Source organism: Amblyraja radiata, chromosome 13 (genome assembly GCF_010909765.2).
Source record: "Amblyraja radiata isolate CabotCenter1 chromosome 13, sAmbRad1.1.pri, whole genome shotgun sequence".
Taxonomy (NCBI): domain Eukaryota; kingdom Metazoa; phylum Chordata; class Chondrichthyes; order Rajiformes; family Rajidae; genus Amblyraja; species Amblyraja radiata.
In genome coordinates this window covers 25,442,138-25,462,344 of record NC_045968.1, presented here as the reverse complement: position 1 = coordinate 25,462,344, position 20,207 = coordinate 25,442,138, and the positions used below count along the sequence as shown (strand labels likewise).

The window sequence follows — 20,207 nt, the reverse complement described above, 5'->3', positions numbered from 1 at the left end:
GGAGAAATATTGAGAGTTGTACACAAACTGTACCCTGGGTTTGAAGGTTCACTGACCATCAGCAAATATGATTCAGCAGCAATCTGGGCTGGCCAAACACAAAAGGTCTTAGACAGCATTGCATCTGAGATAGGATAGAATACCAATATGAGGGAAAAATCTTGCTGTCACATGCATTTGTCCATGATGCAACTGGCTGCAGTGACGAGTGCATGGTTCTTGTAGAGACACACTCTTGTCTTTGTTGTGTTATACTAGCACCAAGGTAAACGCGACAGACTCACAACATTGTCTGCCCACTATCACTGAGGATAGGCTTCTTCCTGGAATCCCTTCTATAAGCAGCGGGACTCTCCATTGCCAAGAAAACTGAATTGTATAAGCAAGATGGGACTAGCTTTAATGGCATAGTAATATTATTCTGGGTGTGGCAACAAGGAGTTTCATAAACCTGAAGACAGTAGAAATTGGGAGGATCTCCACTGGCAGAGTAACAGTTGGCACAGAGGCAAATGGTTGAACCAATCATCCGATGTCAGGCTACTGTTCTTAATTAAGAAAAAATACGAGCAGGTCAGATGCTGAGTATCCTCTACAAGGGATTTACTTATTGACTTCCCAAAATCTTTCCATTATCAGGAGAATGGCAGAAATCTCTCCAATTTCTTGAACGGGAGCAGTGCCAGCAACTCTCAACAAGCTCATTGCCATTTGGACTAAAGCATTCCACCTGACTGGGTTCCTAACCATCACCAAGAACTATCACTGCTTCCACTGCCAGCAGCTTGTGCTTCAAAATGTACAGCAGTAATTCCAACACCCTTGATCCCTATCTCCTGGAAAGACATAAGCAGTAGGAGATATATTTTAAAACCAAAATATTTTCTAAGTTTCCTCATCATCGCTGCAAGGATAACCTGAGATCCCCTCACAGCATTGTGGACAGAACTTCATCCTTAGGGCTGCAGTAGTCCATAACAGCTCCAATCTCTCTTGTTGTGCTAGGAGGCCTTAATTACTGACCTAACCACATACAAAATACCATTGGCATCTTCCTCAGGCTCATATCAGGTTGAAATTTGGAAGTTGCACTCAAGCAGGGCTCCATCGTGAGTTCATGCGAAATACTATTAAAATGCACAACAAAAGATTATGAGGGCAGAAGTGCAGCCTAAGCTTATTAACACAAGGAACCAATACAATCCTTGGTACCAAAGCACAGGATCCTGCAATTATTTTTAGAACAACATTTCCTTGTTGACACAATGCATGTGTACAGTTCAGGTGGGAATTTCCTTGGAGTTGCTGGAATTGTGCATATTTTGCCAAGAACTTGTTTGGGAAACACAAGCAGTTCCCAGGAAACATTTGACCCACGTTTCTCATCCTTACCACTCGCATACCTGAAAATGTGTTCACTTGTGTCTTTATTATATTACTTTCTTCTGGAAACTGAACACGAGCTGCAGTGTTTGTATTTAAATGTAATTAATTAAGTCAGGCATTCTCTCTTTGTGAAGCTGTAAATACTTGCATTTCATTTCACGGGAATTTCTATTTCTGTGCAATGCTTGAAAAGTAGCTTCTTAAAGAATTATTTTTTACATTTCCTTCTCCAATAGTTCTACCTGTAATAAGTACCTTCATCTACTATCTGACACTCTTGGACTTTTACTAGGTCTCCTGCAGCATAACTTTGACCATGCCCCTGATGTCCTGCAAAATGGATATTGACCATCAGGTGTCCTGCTCAGTGGATGATGGCCATTTACCAGCTGTCTTGCTCCTGTCCTAGACATTGACTATTTAGTATGTGTCCTACTCAGTGGACTGAACATTCATCTGATATTCTGTTCATTGGATTCTCTCATTTACGGTATCTTTCTTTATTGACTTTGGTCATTTACTGGGTATCTTTCTCTGTGGATTTTGATCATTTACCATATATCCCACCCATTGAGACACCCCATACCTGGTGTTATTCCCTGTGGATCTTGCCCCCTCGCCTTGTCTTTTGGATTTTAAAACTTCACCCAGGCTTTGTAGGTTGAAAAATGATAGATCTCTTCTGGACATTAAGGCACCATTGAACTTCAACAGCTTCACCGTACAATTATTTGGAGTGGAAAGGAAATATATTGATGCATGCATGCCTGTCCCAGCATCAGAGAACAGGAGGCTCTTGGTACTGACAGAGGTTCTTGTCATTCTGCCAGGACAGTGTAAGTATTCTGTTGTGAGTTGAGCAATTGTCTATTATTTCTGAGATGTGGCATATAACAGGAGAATATCGCTACTTGCAAGCCTTTGCCAATAAAAGGCCGTACGTACCAGAGAGAAAAACAATGTTCTCTGTCAGTGTTTGCTGTTTCCTGCTGAATATGAATAGCATCACACAGTGGAAACTAGGCAACGAGGAACTCATTACCATTCACTGATATAACAAACTAACGCAATATAAGCAATGTGGAAAAGAACTGCAGATATAAAAAATGTCAGCTCCATGGATGCATGGTCTGAAGCCCAATTATTGCAGGACGGCTTACTTTGGGGAAAGAAGGGAAAATGTGGTTAATATATTGAGACTCATGTATAATGTCATCTTCATCTCAGCCAGCCCCTGGTCCAGCTCTGATTAAAGATGTGCCGGAAATCAGAACTCTATTGCAACATTCAGCATTTTCTTCTGTGGGTTTTCTGTTTTATGAGAAAAGAACGTTCTGTCTGCCAAGTACTTAAAGTCTCGGATAGTGTAACTCTCACCTCTATTGAGCTTTTCTAATTGACAGTCAAAAACACTGCAGATGCTGAAAATCTGAACTAAAAATGTACAGAGGTCAGGCAGCATCTGTGGAAAGAGAAACAATTAATGTTTATGACTAGACTCTTTTGAGACCATGGAGGTTTTCAAATTGAAAGCATGAATATATATTTTTCCTCTATGTTTTGTACAGGTTTATCCTTCATCTGTAATAAGCTTTTTGTGGAAAAGCCTATTCCAATTACAGTAAGTTTTCCAGTACTGAGATTAAAGAAACAAGTGACCAAACTACTTACATGATCTTGACTGAGTGAGATGGGATTAATTGTTGTTACTTAAATTTAAACTTTCCCTCTTGTGGTTGCTGACAGGTATCAGCACATAATCAGACATTTATTTAATTTAAATGTCTCTCCTTTTATTTAAATATATTTTTAAATGATTGAATACTTGTACTGAAAAACTAATAGTGGAATAATAAAGATCTTGGGACCTGTGGAAGTGTGCAATCTCTTGCCCGGGCCTGTAACATTTTTACATCAGAGATGCTGGGTGGGTGATAGTGAAGAGTGGGATTTTTATTATGCTTAAACGGAGCATTAAGAAAAGTCCCACCAGCACTTCTGAAAGAACGGACAATACGGGCTCCATTACAGAATGGCTCCCTTGTTTCTTCGCAACCAGAAGCTGAAACAGCATTCAGCTTGCATTCTGTTCAGAACACTGCTTTGTCAAGTTTGATCACTGCCGCCTCTGAGTTACATTTTGTTGTTCAGGCTGTGCATTGTTCCTGTTGATTTCATTGCTGGCCTGCATTCGTAATCAATGCATTACACATCTTTGGAAATACACCTCTTACCCCCATCTTCCTGACCCCCATGCCCACAAAATGCTAATCTCATTAACATTTGCCAAATATCATGCAATATCATTGTTGGAGAATATTATCGATGTTGAAACTCACCCAGGCTAATCTTTATTTCCCATTTAATAGTTACTTTGAAGGAGAGGTTTAGTAAAACATTTACCGATTTAATCCTTGTTCATGAACTGAATGTGCCCTGTTGCCAATGGTGATTCTCAATGTTCAACAATTAAATCCGTCGTGTTAGCAGATTCTAGAATATCACTCCATCATTCAAAATAGACAAGTTTGCAAGGCATGTACCTTTTTTTAAAACACAGAATGGTAGGTACCTGGACTGCATAGGCAAGGTAGGTGGTGGAAGCAGACGATAATAACATCTAAGAAACATTTAGACAAGCACAAACAGACAGGAAATTGAGAGATTTAGACCATGTGCAGACAAATGGGACTTAAATTGGCATCATGTCCCAACAGACATGGTGGGCTGAAGGGCCTGTTCCTATGCTGTAATGTTTTATGCTCTCAAAAAATTACAGAACTTAACTCTGTAACACTGCCATTTACAATTGAATCTGGACCAAGTCATTCACTAGGTTTCTTGGACTGATTGAAATACTATTGAAATCACTGGACTGATTGAAATACTATTGCAATCCATCACAACATGGTTTGGCAATTGTTCTGCTCAAGACTGCAAAAAATTAGCTGTGGATTGAGTCCAGTGCATCAAGCAAACAAGCCACACTATACACCCCCCTCCCCCCCACACACTCCCAATCAACTCTATCTACACTTCACGTTACCTCTGGAGAGCAGCTGACACAATCAAGGACCGCTTACACCCTCGTCAAACCCTCTTCTCCTCTTTCCCGTTGGGCAAAATATTCCAAAATTTGAAAGCATGTACCAGCAGAATCAAGACAGAGCTTCTTCCGATACTTGTTCAAAAGGGAACTGCAGATGCTGGAATATCGAAGGTACACAAAATTGCTGGAGGAACTCAGCGGGTGCAGCAGCATCTATGGAGCGAAGGAAATAGGCGACGTTTCGGGCCGAAACCCTTCTTCAGACTGATAGGGGGTGGGGAAAGAAAGAAGGACAAAGGGAGGAGGAGGAGGAGCCCGAGGGCGGGCGGATGGGAGGAGACAGCTAGAGGGTGAAGGAAGGGGAGGGGGGGAGGGGACAGCACGGGCTAGCCAAATTGGGAGAATTCAATGTTGATGCCAAGGGGACGCAAGGACCCCAGACGGAATATGAGGTGCTGTTCCTCCAATTTCCGCTGTTGCTCACTCTGGCAATGGAGGAGACCCAGGACAGAGAGGTCGGATTGGGAATGGCAATAACCTACCTGACCTCCCGGTGGCTCAGCACTTCAACTCCCCCTCCCATTCCCAATCCGACCTCTCTGTCCTGGGTCTCCTCCATTGCCAGAGTGAGCAACAGCGGAAATTGGAGGAACAGCACCTCATATTCCGTCTGGGGTCCTTGCGTCCCCTTGGCATCAACATTGAATTCTCCCAATTTGGCTAGCCCGTGCTGTCCCCTCCCCCCCTCCCCTTCCTTCACCCTCTAGCTGTCTCCTCCCATCCGCCCGCCCTCGGGCTCCTCCTCCTCCTCCCTTTGTCCTTCTTTCTTTCCCCACCCCCTATCAGTCTGAAGAAGGGTTTTGGCCCGAAACGTCGCCTATTTCCTTCGCTCCATAGATGCTGCTGCACCCGCTGAGTTCCTCCAGCAATTTTGTGTACCTTCTTCCGATACTTATCAGGTTCTTGAATGGTACTTTCATAAACTAAGCATGTATTCACAATCTCCCAGCCTGTGTTATTGGGGCCTTTGCACTTTTTAAAATCAGCACTTTCTCTGTAACTGTAACAATATATTTTGCACTGTTTCTCTTTTTGGACTACCTACTGTACTTGCCCATGTCTTGATTGTACTTCCGCATGGTATGATTTATCGGGATAGTATGCAAAACAGTGTTTTTCAATGAGTTATTTCACTGTGTCTCGGAAAACGGGACAATAGACAACCAAGACAATATTATTTTTTTCATTGTTCTAACTAAGTCCTAGAATCATAGTTATACAGCGTGGAAACAGGCCCTTCGGCCCATCCTGCCCAGGCCGATCAATGAGTCCCATCTAAACCAGTTCCATCTGCTTGCATTTGACCCATATCGCTCTAAACCTATCTTATCCATGTACCAGTCCAAATATTTTTTTAACATGATAGCACCTGCATATTGATGTTACTTCTTAGCTAATTTTACTTCCCTAAATTGAAAGCAATTTAGTTTGTTTAAGCTGGCTATTTTTAAAGCAAACTCTCAAAGGCCACTACTGATTCTTTTCAGGTTTCCCTTCTCCATATCGTCACGTGAGCCACTGTCCATTGGGACTTCCGTGCTGTCTCCTGGATCAGGAGGGGCTCATTCCTCTCAGCCACAAGCTCAAAATATGGGGAGAAAAGTTTCTTCATCGTATCAAATCCTCTCACTTCCTTGCCAGAGCCATCCTTGTATCCACCTAGCCAGAGTGACTGTAAAAAGAAAGAAAATATGGAAAGGTGACTGACATAACAGATGCATGGTTACCCATCTCATCTCCCACGTATGCATGCTGCGAATTAGTCATGGCATCACTTATTTTAACAGATCCCTCAAGCTTGAATATTGCGGAAGCTTTCAGACAATTACAATGAGATCGTGATCAACTGGGTCAGTGTCTGACGTATTGCTTAATGGTAGGACAAACAGGGCAAGACTCGCACAGTAAATGATAAGGCCCTAGCAAGTGTTGTGGTCCAGAGTGATCTAGGTGTGCAGGTACATAGTTCCACAAAAGTGGCGAGACAGGTGAGGAAAGTGTTAGAAGATAAGAGTGCCAATTTATCAGGGTATTGTTAGAATGTCATTTTACACCTATATGGAAAATGCCACATTTAGAATACTGTGTATAGTTCTGAAGGTATTGCTCTGCTGTTCGCAAGACATCACTAAACTCGGAAGATTGCGGAAAAGTATTATGAGGATGTTACCAGGTCGGGAGGGTAACGAGGGGCTCGATAGTCTGGGTTTTTTTTTTCCTCTGGGGTATAGGAGGCCGAGGGGTGACCTTAGAGAGGTGTATAAAATGATGAGGGGCGTAGATAATGTGTATAACTACAATTTTTCTTTCCCCCACAAAGTAGCAGGGAGTCTAAAACTCGATGGAATAGGTTTAAGGTGAGAGGAGAAAGATTTAAAAAGGACCTGAGGGACAACCTTTTCCACAGAGAAGGTGGTGCATACATGGAACAAACTGCTAGACAAAGTGGTCAAGGCGAGTGCAATTACAACATTTAAAATAGATTTGGGTATGTGGATAGGAAAAGTTTGGAGGGATAAACTAAGAAGCTTCTACAGGGGCACCATCGAAAGCATAATGACCTACGGCATCACTTCCTGGTTCGGGAGCTGCAAGGCTTACGAACAATATCAACTCAACAGGATAGTGAAGACCGCCAGCAGGATCATTGGTGCCCCACTCCCTTTCCTGTTGGAGATCTACAAGAAGCGGAGCATCAGTAGAGCCATCTCCATCATCAAGGACCCCTACCACCCATCACACCACATCTTCTCCATTCTGCCATCAGGGAAGAGGTACAGGAGCATCAGCTGCAAAACTAGCAGGATGCTCTACAGCTTCTTCCCACAGGCAATAAGACTGATTAACGGACTTTGTCCCCCCCCAAATATCGTTCACCAACACATTCAACCTCGTCCATACTTTGACAGTTGGGCACCTGTCAAAGTAAAGCCACTGTCGGTCGGAATGTCTGTTTTTATTCTATTGTAAATTTTAGGCCTACTTTCTGTTTTTAGACATGGTAATTTTAATTTGTTTTTAAAGCTCTATGTATTTATCCTTTTTTATTAACTACACTGAATGGAAACTGATCGAGCAATGTTTTTTCATTTCCTCTGTGTATGCGAGTACTCAGTGAAAATTATATTAAAGAAATACTGAATACTGATAAGAGTTAGGCAAGTGGCACGAGCTCAGTTGGACAACTTGACAATGAATGAGTTGGATCAAAGGACCTGTTTTCTATGCTGTCGAGCTCCATGATTTTACGCTTTGATACCACCGCACCAACTTATGGATGGCAAAGTTAGACTTTGATGTCTGGTTAGGCAAGTAATAACGACAAATATTGCAATACCTTTAATATCACTTGAGAGCCCACTATGCTACTAAGTTTAATCATGAAATTATTAAGGCTCTCAGCTGGCCCGACAGACTGACAGATTTTATTTTGAGAATGCTTAAATGGTTGCCATCCAAAAAACTATCCATATGCAACTGAGAAGAGAGGCACCTTCTTCACTGAACAACCATATGAGAATTGTATTCTCACTACAACTCTCTCAGATGGTTTCTTAATGGAACCAGTTACCTTGGCTGTAAACTGTTCCAGCCAGGTGTAAGGTGATGTAATGACAAGGATTCCACCAGGGGCCACCAGTCCCGGAAGTCTGTGCAAGAATGCAAAAGGGTCACGTAGGCGACAGATCAGATTCCCTGCAAGGATGCAGTCAAAGGTTCCTAGATCCGTAGGTAGATTACAAGCATCCCCTTGCTTGAAAATACATCGGTTCCGTTCCTGTGGAAAAAAACAGGAAAATAAAATTACGTCTAAATCTAATGATTTGATATTGATGCTGCATAATATCAGTATCTGCATGATATTCAACCCATATTTATATACCAAGTAAAAATCGTCACACTACCCATTTAAGCCTCGCAGACCAGGTTCCACATACAAATTGTAAACTTTCCTCTGCACTGTCCTATTACATATCTCCAAATCCAAGACAATATAGAGTTCGCACGATTTTTCTGGTAGGAAGAAAAGAAAAATGAGCATGGGTACCAAATCAGGAGATTTAAATGCATGATTGAATCTGTTCTTGTTGCTGGATTCAAAACAAGTCATGCAGATGAGAAAATATCTTATCTCACTGTGGTTCTCACTCTCTCCAGTGACTAATTGACAATCCTGAACTACACTGCGATGTGCTAATGAGTTAGAATGCCATTACTCATTTTATGCACCCACATTCTTCTAAAAATAGGAGTTTTCTAAGTGATACAAGTGAATTGAAGCTGACTCAGGCTGCAATGGCGAAACAACATTGCTGCAAATCCAAAACCAAAATTCCAAAAATCATTTTTGAGTGTGGTCTAAGTTCATTGCAAACCCCAGCGGGATCCATCATGGGTTTCCACTTTCCAGATTGATTTCAGTGACAAAAACATTAACCATCTACCACCACAATATAAGAACGGGGCAGCACAGTGACACAGCTGGTAGAACCACTGCCTCACAACACCAGAGATCCAGGTTCGATCTGACTTCGAGCACAGTGTGGAGTTTGCATGTTTTCCCTGGGTGTCATAGGGGGGAAGGGGGGGAGAAATGTGTGCAATTCCAAGGGTGGCACAAGGAAGGGAGGTTGTTTGTAAGTTAGTTACCAAACATTGGAGAATTCAATGTTCAAACTGTAAGTTCAAGAACGCGTAACGCTCTGTTCCCTGTGCGGCTCTAGGACTCCAGGCAAGAGATTTCTCTGCATTTCAACGGATTTTGAAATTCATTAAAAGAAATCTGAATCTCTATAAATCTATAAATAGCTTTCCGCGAGACAGTGGGAGCGGGACTGATGACCGAGGCTGCCGATTGGATGAGAGGGACGTCGGTCAGCAGGCAGTGGTGAGGGGGAATGGGACATGATTGGAGGAGGGAGGCGTCGGTCAGAGGTGGAAGTGGGGGGGATTGAGGATAGAGAGCGGTGATTAGAGGAGGGAGGCGTCCGTGGGTGGGATAAGGCGAGTCCTGGTGGAGTGTGGCGCCGGGGCCGGTAGCGCAGGTAGCGGTGTCCCTGGGGGACGGCAGCGGGAGAGTGGGCACTGGGCTGGGAATGGCCGGGGCGTGGCTGCAGGGCCGGGGCCTTGTCGGTGTCAATAAGCATTTTAAAGCTAGTAGAGGAAGGTGTGTATGAGCCCTAGTGAGTATTGGGGAGAGTCTCTGTGAGTGTGAGTAAAGGTGACGGGATGTCCCTGTGAGTGACCAGTGAGGGGTTCCCTGTGAGTGTGAGTAAAGGTGACGGGACGTCCCTGTGAGTGTGAGCAGTGAGGGGTTCCCTGTGAGTGTGAGTAAAGGTGACGGGACGTCCCTGTGAGTGTGAGCAGTGAGGGGTTCCCTGTGAGTGTGAGCAGTGAGGGGTTTCCTGTGAGTGAGCAGTGAGGGGTTCCCTGTGAGTGTGAGCAGTGAGGGGTTTCCTGTGAGTGTAAACAGTGAGTGGGTCTTTGTGAGTGTGAGGAAAGGTAAGGGGAGTGGTCCCTGTGAGTGTGAGCAGTGAGTGGTCCCTGTGAGTGTGAGCAGTGAGCGGTTCCCTGTGAGTGTGAGCAGTGAGGGGTTCCCTGTGAGTGGGGAAGACCCTGCGAGAAATTAAGGATAAACAGGCAAGAAAATGGTTCAATTTCAAGGTACAATTATAAAAAAAAAATCTGCATAAAGGGGTGCTGCCCCTTTTTACCCCCGCCAGGGGTGTTGCCCCTTGGAATTCTACCAGGGTGGGGGGGGGACCATGATGAGTCAGCGCGATGATCGGAGGAGGGAGGTGTCGGTCAGAGGTGGAAGTAGGGGTTTGGGACTGGGGATAGAGCGCGGTGATTGGAGGATGGAAACGTCCTGGTGGAGCAAAGATCATAGAGCGGTGCTTGAATCGGCCCATTTGTGGGGCTTCTCGTCGCCTGGCGCAGTGCGGCTTAAAATCGACCTCGGGATCCTTTATCGCCCCGCGGTCAAATTGTTGAAGCCCCCGCCGGGCGATGAAAGGTCCTGCGAATGGGCCGATTAAAGCCCCACGATTTGGGGCGGACAAAGCTGCTGTTGCTGGAGTTTGGAGTCTGTCACCAACAAGGTCAGCTCCCGATGTTACCATCCACAGTGGCAACGCGAAGAAATTGTGTCCCCCCCCATGTTTTTATAGCGATTTCCGCCCCAGCAATTGAGGTGGTGGAAAAGCTATAAATCTCCAGGGCCAGACAATGTTTCCGCCCCCATTCCCTCAGGCTCTGTGCCGAACAACTGGCACCAGTCTACACAGACATTTTCAATCGGTCCCTGACCTGCACTGTCCCTGCCTTCCTCAAAGTCTCCACTATTGTTCCTGTACCCAAAAAGCCAAGGATTACTGGTCTTAAAGACGACAGGTCTGTCGCACTGACCACTGTAATCATGAAGACCCATGAAAGACTTGTGCTGGCCCACCTGAAAAAATATCACAATCCCCCTACTGGATCCCCTGCAGTTGGCATATTTGGCAAATAGATCAGTGGATAACGCAGCCAACCTAGGCCTGCACTTCATCTTCCAGCACCCACACTGCAAGGATTTTGTTTGTGGATTTTAGCTCTGCATTGAACACCATTGTGCCAGAGCTACTACACTCCAGAGTCTCCCAGTTGACTGTGCCTGATCCTCTCTCTCAATGGATCACCAACTTTCTAACAGACAGGACGCAGTATGTGAGGCTGGGAAAGCACATCTCGGACCCGCGGACCTTCAGCATAGGAGTACTGCAAGGCTGCGTACTCTCCCCTCTCCTTTACTCTCTGTACACCACGACTGTACCTCCACGGACTCCTCTGTCAAGCTCCTCAAGTTTTGGATGACACAACTCTGATTAGACTGATCAAAGATGGGGTGGAATCTGTCTACAGACAGGAAGTGACACAGCTGGCATCTTGGTGCCATCGCAACAACCTGGAGCTCAATTCTCTTAATGGGTCTGTCCCACTTAGGCGACTTTTTAGGCGAGTGCAGGAGACTGTGCTCATCACATGTCCGCTGGTGGTTTATGGTGAGTCTCCTTCATGGTCGTGAGGAGTTCCCGCATTTTGGGACCTAGTTACGGGCCTCAGTATGGTCGCCGCAAATTTTTCAACATGTTGAAACATTTTCTGCGACCAAAAATTGTTCGTCAAGGAGATAATCGATAATCCTGTAGTCATAGGTGCAGTTGTAGTGGGGTTGCTATGTAGTTATGGGTAGTCGAGGTAGTCGTAGGTAGTTTTAGTTAATCGCCTTTGCTGACCGGTCATTTTCATTGGCTCATTGGGGAAAACAACGTAATCAGGAGTTTTCAGAAACAAGGATAACCGACCGGTAATGTTAAATGTCCATTGAACTTCACAGCTGTGTATCTCTGGCTTATTAAAAGTTGTCTCCACTCCTTCTCCCCCCCCCCCCCCCCCCCCCCCTCTCTTTTAAAGGACTTAACATACACTGCCGTCTTAATTCCAGCGCCAACCTTCCAGTTCATCGTGGTGTGTGTCTGTATCAATTTGGCTTTGCACCGTGTGAATTTCAGACAGCTCTTCCCCCGCTTGCCCTGGCCCCCGCCTTTGCGATGTCTTTATGTGTGTGTGTTCCACTCTGACAGTCGCCGTTGCAGTTCCCGTTTTTTCAGGCGACTGATGGCAACTTAACAGTCGCCGGCAGTCTGCAGAAAATCGCCTAAGTGGGACAGCCCCATAAGATGTTGGAATTCATTGTAGACTTTAGGAGAGCTCCCCCTCCCCTCTCCCCACTCACCATCAACAACACCATATTCACATCTGTGGTCATTTAAGTTCCATGGAACTATCATCTCCAGGGACCTTAAATGGGAAGCCACCATCGACTCCACAGTCAAAAAGACACAACAGAGGATGTACTTCCTGCGGCAGCTGAGAAAACACAATCTGCCACAGGCAATGATGGTCCAGTTTTATACAGCTATCATAGAGTCTGTCCTCACCTTCTCCATCATGGTCTGGTTTGGCTCAGCCACCAAGCATGACATCCGGAGGCTGCCGCGCGTAGTTCGATCAGCCGAGAAGGTTGTTGGCTGCAACCTTCTCCCCATCAATGAACTGTAAACAGCAAGGGCCAAGAGATGAAGGGCAAGATCATCTCTGACCCTGGCCACAAACTCTTTGAAGCACTTTCCTCTGGAAGGCGACTTCGGACTGTCTCCACAGCCAGACATAAAAGCAGCTTTTTTTTCTATGAGCAGTAGCTCTCCTCCACAGCCACTCACACTACTCAACAGCCACACAACAACAACTCCACTTTTATTATTTTTTTCTTCTCCCTCCCCCCCTACCCTGTGCCCCACTTGGATTTGCACCCATTTCTTCCCTTCACCCTTGCACCATCCCTTCCACCCATTTACCTTCATCTGGGTTCACAATTCGCACCTCTTGTTCTTATCTCACTTTCTCTTTTCATCTCTGGCTTTTGTCCAATCATCTTCCAATCAAACCCCCCTCATCTGTATCCACCCATCACTTGCAGGCTTTGCTCTGCACCCACTCAACTACCAGTTCCCCCACCACCGCTACAATCAGTCTGAAGGTTCCTGACCAAAACAACAGTCATCCATGTTCTCCAGAGATGATGTCTGACATTAAATTACTCCAGGACTTTGCCGTTTATTGGATAAGCTAGAGTTGTTCTCTGTGGAACAGAGGAGACCGAGGGAGGTGTACACAAATAGAATAAATAGGAAGGTTCTATTTCCCTTTGATGAGAGGTCAAAATGCAGGGAAATAAATTTAGTAGAGGAAATAGAGGAGAGTTGAAGAAATATTTTGACCCCAAAAAAGTGGTGTGGATCTGTAACTAAGTGAAGGAGTGGTGAAGGCAGAAACCCTCACAGATAAAATGTGATTGAACGAAAACTTGAACGGTTGTGAGCTGCTGGACCATGGACCATTGTTAGATTGGAAGGCTGGTGGCGCTTTTACAACTGGCATAGACGTAACGGACCAGATGCCTCATTCTGTGCAGTATGTACTATTCTGCAATATTCTATGATACATGATTTGCACAATGGTGCTGCAATGGAGGTGGACGATAGCTTCAAGTTCCAAGGTGTAAATATCACCAATTTGACGTGGTCAAACCACATTGATGATATGGCCAAGAAAGCACACCAATGCTTCTACTTCCTCAGAAGACAAAGGTATTTTGCATGTTCCCCATGACTCATATGTTTCCATAGATGCACTGCAGAAAACATCCTATTGGGATGTATCAGAACTTAGTATGGCAACTGCTCTGCCCCAAACTACAAGAAACTACAGAAAATTGTGGACCCAGCCCAGCACTGGGTAGCCTCTCCCCATGATCTAGAGACCAGGCATTGGCATGGAATGTACAATAATGTTGCCAACATCTCATGAATTCCTTTAGGCTGAATTCTACACATGAAAAGTATATAGGACTAAAACCAAATAGGATCAATGCAATTTTCCTGGCAGGAAGAAAAGTAAAATGAACTAGAATATTGGAGGCTTGATGGGTGGGCAAAATAGGTTCGGCAGGAAGCTGTTGTAACCAAGAGTATGCAGGAGCTCTTGTCGCTCTATTCCCTTCTCCAGTCAATCCAAAGGAGAAGTGTAGTAGATTGTTACTTGCAAATGGATGCAAGAAAATGAGAATATCAGTGCGAAGAGGATGAGGACAGAGGAAAAATAGGAATAGATTAAAGGAATAGACACCAAACTGTGGGATGACAGGGAAGAGAGGAGATCAGGAAAGGAATGGTTGAATACTTACAATGTCCTGTGGCACCACAGCATCATGTTGGATGGTCAAGTTTCCCTCTATGGTGGCAGTATAAGGGAGCTGGCCTTGTTCCTTCAGTTGGTTGCAAGCATTCACAAATGAGAGGCTGAAGTCGATGCCCACCACCTCTTGAAAAATCCGGGCCAGCTCAAATGAAGCCCTCCCCACAGCACAACCAATGTCCAGGGCTCTGCTGGGAACACCATTCTGACAGAAGTGAATGAAAAAGTTACTGCACAAATTTGCCAATGTACAACGTGCCATGATAAAATGTTTTACAACTGGTAAATGGCAAAGTATTGTTATTGTAGTTATATAGAAAGGAATCATTTCTAATTTTCTCGCTGCCTTGTTTTGTCTTACATCCTTATTCCCTTCCTCTTTGTAACCCATTGCTTTCTATGTTCTTTGGAAAATTCTCTCCTTTGACACAAATTACCACTGACTAACCCTCTCCATTCCTCATGACATGTCCTGTGCTATTTATTTGTTGATCATAAACCTCTGTCCTCTTGATTCCTCTACCCTGTGCATTCACCCCTTTTATGGCCCTCGTGATTGTAGACATCTCATGAAGATCACCCACTCAGTCTCCTACATTCCAAGTACAATGTGCAAGGCTGCCTTACCTCAACTATAACACTGTCCCTCGAGATTTATTTCTGCACTGATTTAAGCATAATGGCAACTATCTTATAGAAAGGTGGCCAAAACTGAACAAGATACTCCAAATCCAACCTCACGAACTCACGCCCCAACTTCTATACTTCCATCCTTGTAAAATACCAGTATATCTACATTTGGGTCCCCCCACTCCAACATGCTTTTGCTCTCTAAATTTGACCATTTTTTTCTCTCACATTCCTTGAATCCTCCATTTACGTCTTCCTCCTGCTCAACCACTGTACCATATCAGATCTTATCAGTCACTAATAAGTCTCATGGGATGGCCACAAACTCTCCAACCACTTCCACCCCGTGTACCTCGGAGTCACACTCGACAGGACACTCTCTTTCAAAACCCACCTTCAGAACACCAAAGCCAAGGTCAGCACTTGCAACAACATCCTGCGCAAACTGGTAAACTCAAAGTGGGGCGCTGATCCACCAATCATCCGTGCAACTGCCCTAGCCCTGTGCTTCTCCACAGCTGAATACGCGTACTCAAGCTGGAGCCGCTCCCACCACACCAAACTGGTTGACACAGCCCTCAACGACACCTGCCGCATTATCACGGGATGCATAAAGACAACGCCAGTCCCGTGCCTCTACGCCCTAGCTGGTATTTGCCCCCCCCCCCCCCCCATATCAGACGATCCATCGTCGCCCAAGACGAGCGGAGAGCACAGGAGATCGATACCAGGCACCCCCTGCACGGACACACAGCACCTCCACCCCGACTGAAATCCTGAGCCAGTTTCTTGCAGACAGTCCCACCTCTCCAGACAACCAAAGAAACAGCAAGGACCAACATCTGGAAAGATGAATGGAACCAGCTCAACACACGAGCCCACGACCGGATGGAGAGAGGAATCACTCCGACTGAATGCCTCGCCAGTGGGCACGACCTCCCATGGCCAACCTGGAAGATCCTCAACAGATTACGAGTGGAGCAGGGGAGGTGCAAAGCACTTATGAAAGCATGGAACTACCAGGCAGAAGACACATGCAGCTGTGGAGCAATACAGACAATGTCCCACCTACTGGAGTGTGACGACGCCCCCATGCAGCCCCCAGGACCTGGCTGAACCGACCCGACCAGCTGTGACCTGCGCCAGATACTGGCAGAACGACATTTGAGATTGCAACGGACTCGAAGAAGAAGAAGAAGAAGTCACTAATGGCATCCAATGTAGCTGGGATGTGATCACAGGGAAACTCCACATAGTGCATGACCCACTGTATTGCCCAGACCGCACATGTTGAAGAACAGTGTGTGACCCGTTTTCTAAACCTCAGCATGCGAAAGGACTCTGTGATCCACTAGAACACTCAGTCCCAGACTAAGTAACGACAGCGGGTGACTCCAGAATCTGATTGTTTCACAGGCAATAGTAGCCCATTGAATCCTCAACAATGTAATCATTGTTTATACACATGCCTAGGATAAGGGAGAGAAAGTGCTTGACCATTGCTCTAAATACAGAGCCATACAATTGAGATTCTCATGGGACTCAAACTTGCTGACTTCATGGGGCAAGGTGAAGTGAGCAGCACCCTTTCTTCTGAGTCACGTGGTTGTGGGTTCAAATCCCATTCCAGAGATTTAAACAACATCCTAACCTGACCAGGTTTGCTTCACTGTTGGAGGTTTTGACTTTTAGATAAAGGCATGGCACTATTGGCCCATACGGTTGTGTGTAAAAGACCACGAAGCACTACTTTGAAGAGCAGTGATTTCGCCTCCCCCTTACCAATATCTGTTGCTCAATCAATATCACGAAAATAGATGTGTAGGAAAGAACTGCAGATGTTGGTTCAAATCGAAGATAGACACAAAATGCTGGAGTAACTCGTCGGGACAGGCAGCATCTCGGGAGAGAAGGAATGGGTTTCGGGTCGAGACCCTTCTTCAGACTGAAACCCATTCCTTCTCTCCAGAGATGCTGCCTGTCCCACCGAGTTACTCCAGCATTTTGTGTCTATCACAGAAACATATTACAGTTGACCTCTGTTTAATAGACAATTGATTAATGGAAATTCACCCTTACAGAATTCAAAAATCACTACCCAGAATTTGAGATAAAGAATAAAATTCACTTTCACGGAATTTACATCGTCAACAAATAAATACAACATTTGTTTTCTTATCAGTTCTATTTCTTGACTCATGCTCAAATGACATGGCTTGGTGTTATTGAAAATTACGATACAGCGTTTTCTAGGAACACAAACCCACTCCCCAAAGGTGGGAATGTGCCTCTAACAGCTTCCTAACCATATAACCATATAACAATTACAGCACGGAAACAGGCCATCTCGGCCCTACAAGTCCGTGCCGAACAACTTTTTTCCCTTAGTCCCACCTGCCTGCACTCATACCATAACCCTCCATTCCCTTCTCAATATTCCTGTTTTGTGAAGATTTATTGAGGGAGCTTCTGCTCCTGAAATGCTGTACTTTGGAAAGTACTTCACCTGCTGTGTAGGGTTTTACGAATCTCCACAGTCTGCCACTAAATATCAGCACAAACATTTATACTTTTGACTTCAGCACCACTTTTTAAAATAATTCTTTCAATAAAGTGCAACTGTTACCTGCTGGGTGAAGTGTTTGATGCATTCCTCAGCACACCTCCGTGGGAAGTTCTGGACTGCGGCAGTGTTGGCGATGCACAGGTATTGTGCCTGTGGCTCACCATAGTGGAAGTGGAGATACTCATTCAGGGCTCGCTGTGTCTCGTATGTACTTTCCCTCGACGATTCGGTTTCTTTCAGCATTCGGTGTTGTCTCCACAGACGATGCAAGGCATAGCCACCCACGAGGATGACGGCAGATCCGATCAGAATTGGCATCTCGTCCCTCAGCATGAACATGGCAGGCATGGTAAGGCAGCCCTAGGCTTTAGGCGACAGAGAGGAGCTGGAAAAATTCAATGAGAAAGTAAAAGGTCAGCAGCAGGGCAGTGTCCTGCAAGTGAAGGTCAGAACAGCTCTTTACAAGATAAGAGCTTTTAGTTTAAAGGCACTGTCTCTCAACAATTTATTTTTTTTGCCAGAAGCCTGCCGTTGCACAAGGGAGAAGTGGGGATTTAAAAATGCAACAAGTTGAAGGTTTTCTTGATAGGTTCACTTCTTAAAACAGACAATAACACAAAGGGTTAAAGGTAAACCATGCCAAGCTTTACTCAATTCGTCATGACGGGAACGGCGGGGCTTAGTACAGAGAGTATACCAATAGACTCAGTGCTCCCCGAGCAGCCACTCAAAGATACAGTGTTTTACAATTTCTTATATACTCTTAAAGTCAAGTAAATGCCCTAGACATTCTTCCAAAATCTACTGCCGCGGAGCATTTCCAAGAAACAACTGCTAATGTCTGTTTCAGTGACTGTTATCTTCGGAGGTGCGGTGATCTATTTACGTTAGTTCGGTCAGCTGCCGTTCTGTTTATTAGGTTATTCCAGGCATATTCTCTTCTGTGGTTATTCCAAGGATTGCAAGTTTTGCTCACTCACATCTACATGAGTCTCGCTCACATCGACATGAGTGTGCAGTATTTCAGTTATTAGTTACCCCCATACAAAGCACCAGCAGTAGTTCAGTTTTCAGCTACACGAGTCAGCAGTATATTTCCTCTGTCAGTAGTTTTAAAGCTACATAAGCATTTAAGCATACAGAAATGGTCAAGTATCCCATTGGCAAGTAATTCTAGCCATTAGCGATTAACTCTTTCATTCTCTTACTTATTAGTCTGGCCTGAACTTTGTCCTTGAGGTGTTCGGTTCCCATTGGATACAAGTGTATGGCCAGACCAAAGAAGTAAGCTGGGGGAGGGGCTCCATGTTGAGATAAAAATTGCAACTTCAATCATTGTCCACTTCCTGCCTTCTCTATACTGTCGCCTTCCAGCTTTTGGTTCCTTTCACCTCATGATCCCATTAGATTGACTGATCCAGGAACAATTTCTGTGTAACATGAACACATAATCCATTCCTCCAGATCTCTTGGATTTCACCTGAAAAAAAATGCGCCCGATTGCACCAGCTCGGATAAATCAGCCTTTAATTCCCAGACCTACTTCCGACTAGCTGACAAGGTAGGGGAGAGTATACCACCAGAGTCTGACTGGTCACATGTTCATGATAGTGTGCATGCTGAAGAGGTCACAGCTCTGAAGGGACTGGGGACCACAATACTCTGCTACCTTAAAATAGCAAAGCCTAAAAGTTACAAGGATTCCTAAGTCAACTTTGAGAAGGACTGTGTGGTCAAACATGCCCACTCAACGCCATACCGCCTGCATAATGAGGATTGGTCGTGCTCACCACCATGGATCATTTTCCTATCAATATTGACGCCAGAGTATCCAGAGAAAACTCACGCGGTCACAGGGAGAACATACAAACTGTACAAACACCACCTATAGTCAGGATCAACCCCTGGTCTCTGGCACCATAAGGCAGCAACTCTGCACCACTAAACCACCCCATATTCTGGTGAGCAATTCCTGACCCATCCCCCACGTCCTGAAATGAGAAGGAAAACACATTTACCCTATGCCTATTCCCCCATGCCAATCCCTCCCTTCCACAGATTCACAACTCTGGATAAAAAAGTTTTTCCTCATCTCAGTCCTAAATGGCCTACCCCTTATTCTTAAACTGTGACCCCTGGTTCTGGACTCCACCAACATCGGGAATAATTTTCCTGCATCTAGCCTGCCTAATCCTTTAAGAATTTTATATGTCTTCACTAAGGAAGCCACAAATAAAGTACTTATTTAACTGTTCTGCCATTACCTTGTTTCCCATTATGAATTCACTTGTCTCTGACTGTAAGGGACCTACATTTGTCTTCACTAATATTTTCCTTTTTACATATGTAAAGAAGTTTTTAGTCAGTCTTTATATACCCCACAAGCTTTCTTTCATTCCTCCCCCCCCCCCCCCCTTAATTAACTCCTTTGTCCTCCTCTGTTGAGTTCTAAATTTCTCCCAGTCCTCCAGTTTGCTGCTTCCTCTGACCAATTTATATGCCTCTTCCTTGATTTCCCTCGTTAGCCGTGGTTGAGCCGCCTTCCCCGTCTTGTTTTTTTGCCAGTCAGGGATGAACAATTTTTGGAGTTCATCCACGCGGTCTTTAAATTTTGCCCTTGCATCTCCACCGTCAACCCTTTCAGTATAATCAGTCTATCCAAGCCAATTCCCGTCTCATAACTTCAAGGTCTCCTTTCTTTAAGTTCAGAACTCTTGT

The 20,207-nt window shown here is 44.9% G+C and overlaps 2 protein-coding genes across 15 annotated transcripts in view; one reads left to right on the top strand and one right to left on the bottom strand.

Annotated features, from left to right (window-relative positions):
• kif1a (kinesin family member 1A) overlaps positions 1-20,207 on the top strand; it is a 209,205-nt gene that overhangs the window by 49,875 nt on the left and 139,123 nt on the right. The window lies entirely within an intron of this gene.
• Positions 3,732-18,717, bottom strand: LOC116979734. Its single transcript, XM_033031483.1, has 6 exons — positions 18,376-18,717; positions 17,550-17,874; positions 14,283-14,498; positions 8,067-8,273; positions 5,375-6,167; positions 3,732-4,555 (listed from the first exon to the last, which is right to left on the bottom strand). The coding sequence occupies exons 2-5, from the start codon at positions 17,835-17,837 to the stop codon at positions 5,979-5,981; spliced, it is 900 nt and encodes a 299-aa protein (XP_032887374.1). The 5' UTR covers positions 17,838-17,874; positions 18,376-18,717; the 3' UTR covers positions 3,732-4,555; positions 5,375-5,978.

What these genes read in the sequence shown, in the direction of transcription:
- LOC116979734 (XM_033031483.1), bottom strand. Translation starts at nt 17,837, where the DNA reads ATGCCTGCCATGTTCATGCTGAGGGACGAGATGCCAATTCTGATCGGA. An exon ending in CTGTGGTGCCACAGGACATT is followed by an intron (nt 8,274 to 14,282) that starts GTAAGTATTCAA and finishes TTTTTTCCACAG; the next exon opens with GAACGGAACCGATGTATTTT. An exon ending in TGGAACAGTTTACAGCCAAG is followed by an intron (nt 6,168 to 8,066) that starts GTAACTGGTTCC and finishes TTCTTTTTACAG; the next exon opens with TCACTCTGGCTAGGTGGATA.